This window comes from Engraulis encrasicolus, chromosome 20, assembly GCF_034702125.1.
Source record: "Engraulis encrasicolus isolate BLACKSEA-1 chromosome 20, IST_EnEncr_1.0, whole genome shotgun sequence".
Lineage (NCBI taxonomy): Eukaryota > Metazoa > Chordata > Actinopteri > Clupeiformes > Engraulidae > Engraulis > Engraulis encrasicolus.
In genome coordinates this window covers 7894809-7904495 of record NC_085876.1, presented here as the reverse complement: position 1 = coordinate 7904495, position 9687 = coordinate 7894809, and the positions used below count along the sequence as shown (strand labels likewise).

Here is a 9687-nt window from a genome sequence, read left to right as displayed (position 1 = left end):
CGGGGGGATGAGTAGGGCCTACGTACGTTGCACCCCCCTCACTTTTGTTCAACTAAACATCACTAAAATTGAAATAAATCCATTTGAAATAAAATATTATACGTTCGCCTGTCTAAGTAGTGAAATTGAAAATGCTTGCTGTCGTTGCATCACTCTGTAGCCTATCACAGTAAATTCCAGCGCAATAGTTGCATGCATAGAACTAGCTGTTTGCGCAAAGTCGCAGAATGGCCGCGGTGCTGACTGAGCGCGCGTAAAGAATAGTTCTAGAGTTGTGAGTGAGTGACAAACTGATCTCCGCACAAAGTCACATGATTCAGGCGAGCCACGAGCTTGCAAATTGACTGGCTGGTATCCTCGCAATCATTTTTTCGCCTATAATTTCATTCATTGATAAGACATTTCCCCGGTGTGCTGTAAGCTATATAATTAATATTCAAAATCGGCCTACTGTAGCAATGCATGCATCTGCTCTTTTATCAATAATAATTTTCAAACTCGTGCAGTGAGGTGGCTTTATGTTTCAGCCAATTGCATGCGTCACTAATAGATTTTTTTAAAAAAACAAACAAACAAACAAAACGGCGCTGGTGTGCATGGTAAGGTGTGGTAAGAAGAGAAAGGATTAATCATTGTATTGGTGAATCAATATTGTATGTGGGTAAGATGCAATTCCTGAAAATGTTGGTTTTCAGTCTGCAGGCTTCCAAAACTACTTGTGGATGGCAGGTGAAAGTCATGCCACCTCATAGATTTGCACTGTAGATTGCCAAATCCTTATTTCCAGTCATTTTGGCTAAAGTAACTAAAAGTAATGCAAAAGTAGTGTAATGCCTTACTTTTTAAAAAAAGTAGTGTTGTAATGTAAGGCATTACTTTTAAATGACAGTAACATGTAATAAGTAGTGCATTACAGTTTTTGAGTAACTTTCCCAACACTGCTTCACTGTGCCCAGTCCAGTCCAGTCGCGCGCACGCGCAAGTTTACGCGCACGTGTCAGCCTTAATATGAATTTCAATAAATACCACCTCATTCCTTTTGGCCATAGCTTAACAAATAGTTGGCCTACGTCGTTTGAGCTTATATAAATTAATCTTGGGTATTCATTTAATGCAATGATATAATTGAATGTGTATAAAAAACGAAACCGGCTTGAAAGTGACCAAAATGACAGAATTTTGGGAACATTTGGGAACCTCGGAATATCCTGACATCTCCCCATACCAAGAAGTAGAGGTGAAGTAGAGATGAAGAAGAAAACCATAAGAGCATCCTTAGCCAGGCGTATGGTTGCTTTTATTTTCAGAAGAAATAGTAAGAAACACTAAATCATTCTACATGGATCTATCTCCATATAGCCTATTTAAATCAACCTTCTGGTTGCACCCTTTACTTTCACATCAATCAATACATCAGCACATACAGCGCTCTCTCTCTCTCTCTCTCTCTCTCTCTCTCTCTCTCTCTCTCTCTCTCTCTCTCTCTCTCGCGCGCGCGCGCGCGCGCTCTGTCTGTGCGTGTGCGCGCGCGTGCGTGTGTAGGCTTGTCTAATGGCTCGAGAGGGACAACAAAGAACATGATGCCTACTGTCAAGAATTCAGTCCATATGGCCCCTCCACCTGTCGCTGTCCCGCCCTCTGACGCACACCCAGATGCATCCCTGCATCTGCCGTATTTAACCCACCCCAGACTCACTCAGAGGTAAAGAAGAAACCGTGCAGGACGTATCACCATCACTTTTTCCAGGACTTGGCCAAAGCCAGTCCACCTCTTTGGATTTACTTTTTTTCTTATGAGAAGTCAAGGTTTTGCTTTAGAGGTGCTCTCACGGATGTCGGCTACCTCGTCTCCTTGGAACTACCGATTTTTTTCTTCACTTTTTTTGAATCGGTGAAGCGGCTTTTCAGCCACCGCGAAATGGATTACCTCAGATGCCTTCTTGCTGTATCGCTGGTCCAGATTGTAAGTAGCAATACTTTTTTTCTTCACATAGTTTTAGTTTGGTTATTGAAGTTAGTTCCAGACTTACCACATGAAGGCTGCACCTGAAGCATCCCGTAGCCTAACATCTTTTTTCTGAACTTCGCAGGTGGCTTCATCGGGTCTGTTTGAGTTGAAAATCCATTCATTCACCACCACTCGACGTTACTGTAGGAGGGCGAGAGAATGTAACATCTTCTTCAGGATTTGTTTGAAACATGCCGAGGATGTAATATCGGCTGAGCCACCATGCACTTTTGGAACCGGACAAACAAACATTCTGCACGCGGATCAAAGCTCCATCGCCAACAGCGTGCCTATTCGAGTGCCTTTCCATTTCAAATGGCCGGTAAATGTTCAGTCATTGTCTATGTTTGGAGGATGAATATTTTTTTTATCATAACACGCCACAGCAATTATCAGCACACTCCTTGTTATTAACTGAGTGTTTGTTTTCCTTTTTAGGGAACATTTTCTCTCATCATTGAAGCATGGAACGCAGAATCAACAACAGACCACACAGGTCTGTATTTAATGTCTATACAACTTCTATCCAACCTTCCCATGGTCAATTTGAACACAGACCATTTAATTCACATTTTATTCAGACACATTATTTAAACTCATTACAACACATCTCATTACAACATTTAATTTTTGTTTCTTTTCCTATGACAGAAAATCAGAACAATCTCATCAGTCGGCTGGCTACCCGGAGGAGACTGGCAATTGGGGAGAACTGGTCCCAGGACATCCACTATGGGGAGCACAGCGAGATGCGCTACTCCTACCATGTGGCCTGCGATGAGTACTACCATGGGGAGGACTGCTCCGACTACTGCAGGCCTCGAGATGACACCCTGGGACACTACACCTGCGACGAGACCGGCTCCCGGGACTGCCTGGAGGGATGGAAAGGCCAATACTGCTCAGAACGTAAGCACCTGTGCTGTGTGTGTCTCCCTGTGAGTGTGTTGTGCAGATGACTGATTCGGAGATGGCAGACATCTACTACATTTGCAGCACCTACATAGCTTCTCTCTATCTCTGTCTCTGTCTCTGTCTCTGTCTCTGTCTCTCTCTCTCTCTCTCTCTCTCTCTCTATCTCTATGCTGGCTGCCCCCTTCTCCTCACATCTTCATTGTACTCTGTGCTGTACTCAGAGGTGTATAAAGAAGTTAAGAAGTCAAAGTTTTCGTAACTGATGTAGCTACAACATTCGTACACCATCTTGCATGGTTTATTCACCACTGTACGACGAACGGGTGAATTCAGACTTCACTTTAAGAGTACTTCTACTTTCACTTTACACCCCTCTGGCTCTAGTGGTCCTCCATTTTGTAATGAGAAGAGCCTTGGCCCAGAGTTTTCTTTCATATTACACACACCAGACCATGTCCATCAGCTGTGTAATCAAGGAAGCTTGCACTTGCAGACAGTCTGCATACTGTGCATGGCTGCCTATCTGATGGCTGGCTGACATGCACGTCTGGGGCTTCATGGTCTCAAGAGCAAATGTATGCAGACTTAATGAGAGACATTTATGCAAATGAGCATGACGAGCCAAATTTTAATTGGAAAGTGTGTGTGTGTGTGTGGGGGGGGGTACTGAACTCATACATTCACGTGGAGGGAGGAGGTGCAAGCAAGGCGTGTGTGTGTGTGTGTGTGTGTGTGTGTGTGTGTGTGTGTGTGTGTGTGTGTGTGTGTGTGTGTGTGTGTGTGTGTGTGTGTGTGTGTGTGTGTGTCTTGACTTTGCTGCCATTATAGCTTAACTGTTATGGTCATAAACACCTTAACCTTCACACATCTATGTATCTATCTAGTAGTTCTACACTTAGGCCTATGTTGTTTTGGTGTATGTGTGTGTGTGTGTGTGGGTGAGAGAGAGAGAGAAAGAGAGAGAGAGAGAGATTTTTATGAAGTGTGTGTATGTGTCTGAGAAGTGTGTGTGTGTGTGTGTGTGTGTGTGTGTGTGTGTGTGTGTGTGTGTGTGTGTGTGTGTGTGTGTGTGTGTGTGTGTGTGTGTGTGTGTGTGTGCGTACGTGCTCACAATGTGTGGGGTTCAACTGCCTTTCCTGCTCGGTTCGTTCCTCCTTTGTCTGGTCGGGGACAATAGAATAGAATAGAATGGAAGAAAAGGGGGAGCAGACATCAGTCCTAGGAGACACATGTTGGAGCTGAGGCCCAGAGAATGCAGACAAAGGGCCCCGCATTAGTTACCTCTCTGTGGGCTCGCCAGCTGCCGCTCTCGCACACTTAACGGAGGTATTGATCTACAGAGGCAGGGGGCAACGCTTTGCAGGGAGGAGGAGCGGGGGAGTGTGTGTGTGTATGGCTGTGTGTATGGGTGTAACTTGTGAGTGAACTCGACAGAAATATTGGAATTCTCTCTTTTGTAACCCTCAACTCTCCTCTGCTATTTGTCACCCCCCCTCTCCCTACTCTTTCCTCCCCCCTCCTCCCTTCTCTCTATCCATCCTGACCCCCACTCCTCTCCTCCTCCCATCCACCCCTCTCTATCCATCCTGACCCCCCCACTCCACTCCACTCCTCCCCTCCCCTTCTCTCCCTATCCACCGTTGCCTAACTCCATCCCCCCACCCCTCCTCCCTCCTCCTCCTCCTTTTCTTTTCTCTTCTCTCTCTCCTCCCCTCCCCACAGCCATCTGCTCTTCAGACTGCAGCGAGACACATGGCTACTGCGAGTCCCCCGGGGACTGCAAGTGTCGGCTGGGGTGGCAGGGCCCCCACTGCACCGAGTGCGTGCGCTACCCGGGCTGCCTGCACGGCACCTGCAGCCAGCCGTGGCAGTGCATCTGCAAGGAGGGCTGGGGAGGCCTCTTCTGCAACCAGGACCTCAACTACTGCACCAACCACAAGCCCTGCGCCAACGGGGCCACCTGCACCAACACGGGCCAGGGCAGCTACACCTGCACGTGTAGACCCGGGTTCGGGGGCAGCAACTGCGAGCTGGAGATCAACGAGTGCGACTGCAACCCGTGCAAGAATGGGGGCAGCTGCAATGTAGGTCACCCCCCCCTTATTTCTGTCTTTCTTTCTTCCTTTCTTTTTGGTGATTATATTAAAACCGTTGCGTTGGTTGAATGGGAAAGATTAGGTTAACTGAATTTTATAGATTATGTTTTTTTTGTTTGTCTTAAATTTTAGATGGTCTTTTGGATGGTAGATTATGTTAATTCTGAGGGGTATCTTGTCCGGTTATTGTTGTTTTAAGGTTCACGATTATGGCCTGATACTGATATAAATATTTTATAGGGATAAAGATTATACATTCAAAAAGACATCCTTAAAGATTTAACAGTAAATGGCAAGCTTAGTTTTAGATCATATTGCAAAACCCCACACCACATCGGTCTAATTTTTTAATTTCCACATTCAAGATTATTTTATTATGTTATGATTCTCATAGGAATGGGAATAATGGTTTTCGACCGTTGTGAAATGTAAATCTATTTTAAAGTATGAATTAAATACTTCTAGCTAACGAAGACTCATTTCTTTCGAGAGAGCTTCCCTGCATAACATAACTAACTCTATTCACCTCTAATCATGGGTACTAACCTGCACTACATTTCATAGGTCCTCCACTATTTTTCTGCTCTCTCTCTGCTCTACACGACTTGTATACTGCTGTACTCCGTACTGACCCCACACTCTGTACTTGCTTGAATGTCCTCCTTGTAACTCGCTTTGGCCAAAAGCGTATGCTAAATGTATTATGTTGTCATAATGCAATGTAATGCAATGTAATGCAATGTAATGTAATGTATTTTCTTTTCCTCCATGCAGGACCTAGAGAACGACTACTCCTGCACGTGTCCCCAGGGCTTCTACGGTAAGAACTGTGAGATCATCGCCATGACGTGTGCGGACGACCCCTGCTTTAATGGCGGCACCTGTACGGAGAGGGTGTCGGGGGGCTACACCTGCCAGTGCCTGCCCGGCTTCACCGGATCCAACTGTGAGAAGAGGCTCGACCGCTGCAGCCACAAGCCCTGCGCCAACGGTGAGGAGATACACACACACACACACACACACACACACACGCGCGCGCGCACACACTCACACACACACACACACACACACACACACACACACACACACACACACACACACACACACACACACACACACACACACACACAAATAACATAAACGCACTGCCCAGTCAATACACGCACACAAGACCACTGCAGCCACAAGCCCTGCGCCAACGGTGAGGAGATATACTGATGATGCCGAAACACACACACACACACATGCACACTAATGTTGAGATCAGTAAGATCAGTGAGCAGATATATTGATGATTATTTCTAAGAAAATGGCTAATAATTCCAAACACACACACACACACACACACACACACACACACACACACACACACACACACACACACACACACACACACACACGCGCACGCGCGCACACACACACACACACACACACACACTAATGGTGAGAAGATCTGTGACGAGATAGTATAGTGATGATGCTTTATAATGCAGAATAATAATGTCCTCCTAATCATTCCAAAACATTCACACAGACACACACAAGCACACACACAGTCAAGATTAGTCAAGAGTTGTCGTAATGACTAGTAATGCTCCTAATCATTCCAAAACACACACACCCACACCCACACACACACACACACACACACACACACACACACACACACACACACACACACACACACACACACATTCACACACATTCACACACACACACACACACACACACACACACACACACACACACACACACACACACACACCCCACACACACACACATTCACACAGGCACATACACACACACAAACAAACAAACACGCCCCAGGGCCCTGATGATGCATTAATTTATGCATTATGCTACAACACTGCCTCCAAACAAACCACAATCTCCTAATCATTCCTAAACACACACACACACACACACACACACACACACACACACACACACACACACACACACACACACACACACACACACACACACACACACACACACACACACACACACACACACACACTACTTACAAAGCCACACCCACACACACACCACACCCAAAGACACTCACTAAACAAGACAACCACACACACACACAATCAAGCAAACAAACAAAGCATGAGGGCACAAGTGCCAGAAAGTGTTTTGGGTTTCTTTGGGAATGCCCGTCCATGCTTTGTTCTCACACCATTCATGGATTTCCCCCTAATTGGCTGCTGCCTCCATAACAGAAATGCAGCACTTAAGACAAAAGGAGCACTGTTTAGGGGCAAACACAGCTTTTGATGAGTCGATTTACTCGGTCAACATCAATTAGTGAACGGTAGTGGTGGAGTGTTTATCCCAATCAATAACACGCTTTGGGTGCCTCAGGGATTAGGATTACAGGAGCATCAGATTTGTCATTGGGCGTTGCCTGTAGCCTGATGAATCTTAAAATGCGAAATTATATATTTTTAATTCAAGCATTACAAATAATGGTATACCATTGTAATTATTAAGCAATAAATAAATAAATAAACTTTTGTTTCACATTTACTTTCAACAGGAAGATCCCATTGAGATATAAAAATCTCCCAAAGTGTCACAAACAAATAAGAATGTTAATAGATATGTATATTTTATACTTTCAAACTTATTTTTTAATCATTATGGTTTTGTTTCTCCTACAGACGGTGAGTGCGTGGACCTGGGCGATAGCGTTCTGTGCCGCTGCCGGCCCGGTTTCACCGGCGCCGACTGCAACATGAACATAGACGACTGCGCGGCGGTGCCGTGCCAGAACGCCGGCACCTGCATCGACGCCATCAACGACTACGTGTGCCGCTGCACACTGGGATTCTCCGGCAAGAACTGCAGCGTGCGCGCCGACGCCTGCCTCAATCACCAGTGCCAGCACGGCGGCACGTGCTACACCCACTTCAGCGGGCCCGTGTGCCAGTGCCCGCCGGGCTTCATGGGTCCCAGCTGTGAGTTTCCAGTGCGCCCGACGTTTGAGAGGGCCTACTGGCGCAGCCAATCGTCCTCCCAGTCGTCGTCGTCAGGGCTGTCCCCTGCAGCGCTGGCCGCCACTGTCATCCTGGGCATCATAGCGTTCGGCTTGGCCGTCTGCGCCGTGATACTTCACCGCCGCAAGCGCACCAAGCAGATCAAGCGGCAGCAGCTGTGCGACTCGGTCTTCAACGACCTGGAGTCGGACAGCTCCAACAACTACGGCTCGCCGTACCCGGACGAGAGGGGCAACTTCCTGGGACACGGCTGCGGCGGCGGCAGTGGAGGTCTGGGACTGGGCGGGGGTAGCCCCGTGAAGGTCAGTAACAACCGCATGAGCATGCCCTACCTCCCGTCCGTGGCCGACAGGGTGAGCCCCGACTTTGTGTGGAGCAGTGGAATGGGCCTGAGATGAGCTGGAGAGTATCCTCACAACCAAATGCCTTGCCCGACTACACATTTTTATATCTCAACGGACCTTCCTGGTAAAATAAAGGTCAAATAAAGCACACCACAGACTCCAAAATCCAGACATGCAAGACAAGACAAGCAAGCAAAGGCTTGCTTGGTTACACAGTGTACCATTCAAGACTGCACCGATGATGACTAACTCTGCAGGCAACGGGAATGTGAGTGTGGGATATTCCACGTAATAATGTAAAGGGACTAACCCAGGTATATAGAGCTCGGAAGTTGTAAACCACATTGATTCAAAGATTTTTCTGGCTTTTCGCTATTAGCAGAAAGCCAAAGGGCTGGTCTTTTTTAACATGTTTTTTAACGGGTTTACTACTTGCTCAGAGTTAACATGTACCCAGGTGTTAGTGACTTCAACTGCTACTCTTTGGTAACTGCTTTCTGGAGGAGGCTTTTTCGGGGTCTACAAACTTCAGATTTCACATTTTTACTGAACTTCACCAAACAGATGTAACATCATCTGAGGACACTTGTATATGCTTTTGTAAATCCCGTTGTGTTATTCTGATCACGAACATGTAGGGCTTGGACTTTGCCCGAAAACTACTGTGATCACCAACAGCCAATTGTATGTAAAACCGACATTGTTATGAAGGTTTGATTGCCTTTGATATGTTATTGAACCATTTTTAAAAATGTTAAGATTACAAAAGCCACTTATGTGACTTGCCTTTTTGTAATAGTACACAAAAAAGAGCTTGTAAACAAATATTTTCAACAGAAACTAAAGTGATTGTTTTGTAACAGAGAGAGAGAAAGAGAGAGAGAGAGAGATGTGGGATGTGATTATTTATTTATTAAGGTAGATATATCTTATATGATTTATCCATATCGTTTATTTTCTTTATTGCCTTCTTGATTTATTACCATCATTTGTGTTTGCCCAAAGACAATTTTTTGATACAGATGTGTTGTGTACATATTTTTGTTTATTTATTCTTATGTTCTGTCATTTGTGTACATGTATGTCCATAGAGGTGACCATCATATTTTGTTGTTCTGTGAAGTGTTGTGGGAGAGCATTTATAAAGTCTGTACCCATAACCTGACGCAGTCTGTGTATGTTGTTGTTACTTTCTTATTGTTTATGACAGCCAGGGTATCTTATGTGAGTGGTTTCCGTAGTAACCCATACATGTATAGTAATGGTGAGTGGTAAATCTGCTAATAGAATAGTCTAATTGCTTTGCTCTCCCAACAAAA

The 9687-nt window shown here is 45.6% G+C and overlaps 1 protein-coding gene across 1 annotated transcript; it reads left to right on the top strand.

The window, feature by feature from the left end:
• The first annotated feature begins 1918 nt into the window (after positions 1–1918).
• dlb (deltaB) lies at positions 1919–8422 on the top strand. Its single transcript, XM_063186138.1, has 7 exons — positions 1919–1963; positions 2091–2330; positions 2447–2504; positions 2660–2917; positions 4646–5007; positions 5794–6010; positions 7689–8422. Exons 1-7 carry the CDS (start codon positions 1919–1921, stop codon positions 8420–8422), a joined length of 1914 nt encoding a protein of 637 aa, XP_063042208.1.
• The last annotated feature ends 1265 nt before the right edge of the window (positions 8423–9687 follow it).

Excerpts from the sequence above, each read along its gene's own strand:
- dlb (XM_063186138.1), top strand. The coding sequence starts at position 1,919 with ATGGATTACCTCAGATGCCTTCTTGCTGTATCGCTGGTCCAGATT. Across the intron at positions 1,964-2,090 it reads CTGTATCGCTGGTCCAGATT|GTGGCTTCATCGGGTCTGTT; the intron begins GTAAGTAGCAAT and ends TGAACTTCGCAG. Across the intron at positions 6,011-7,688 it reads CCACAAGCCCTGCGCCAACG|ACGGTGAGTGCGTGGACCTG; the intron begins GTGAGGAGATAC and ends TTTCTCCTACAG.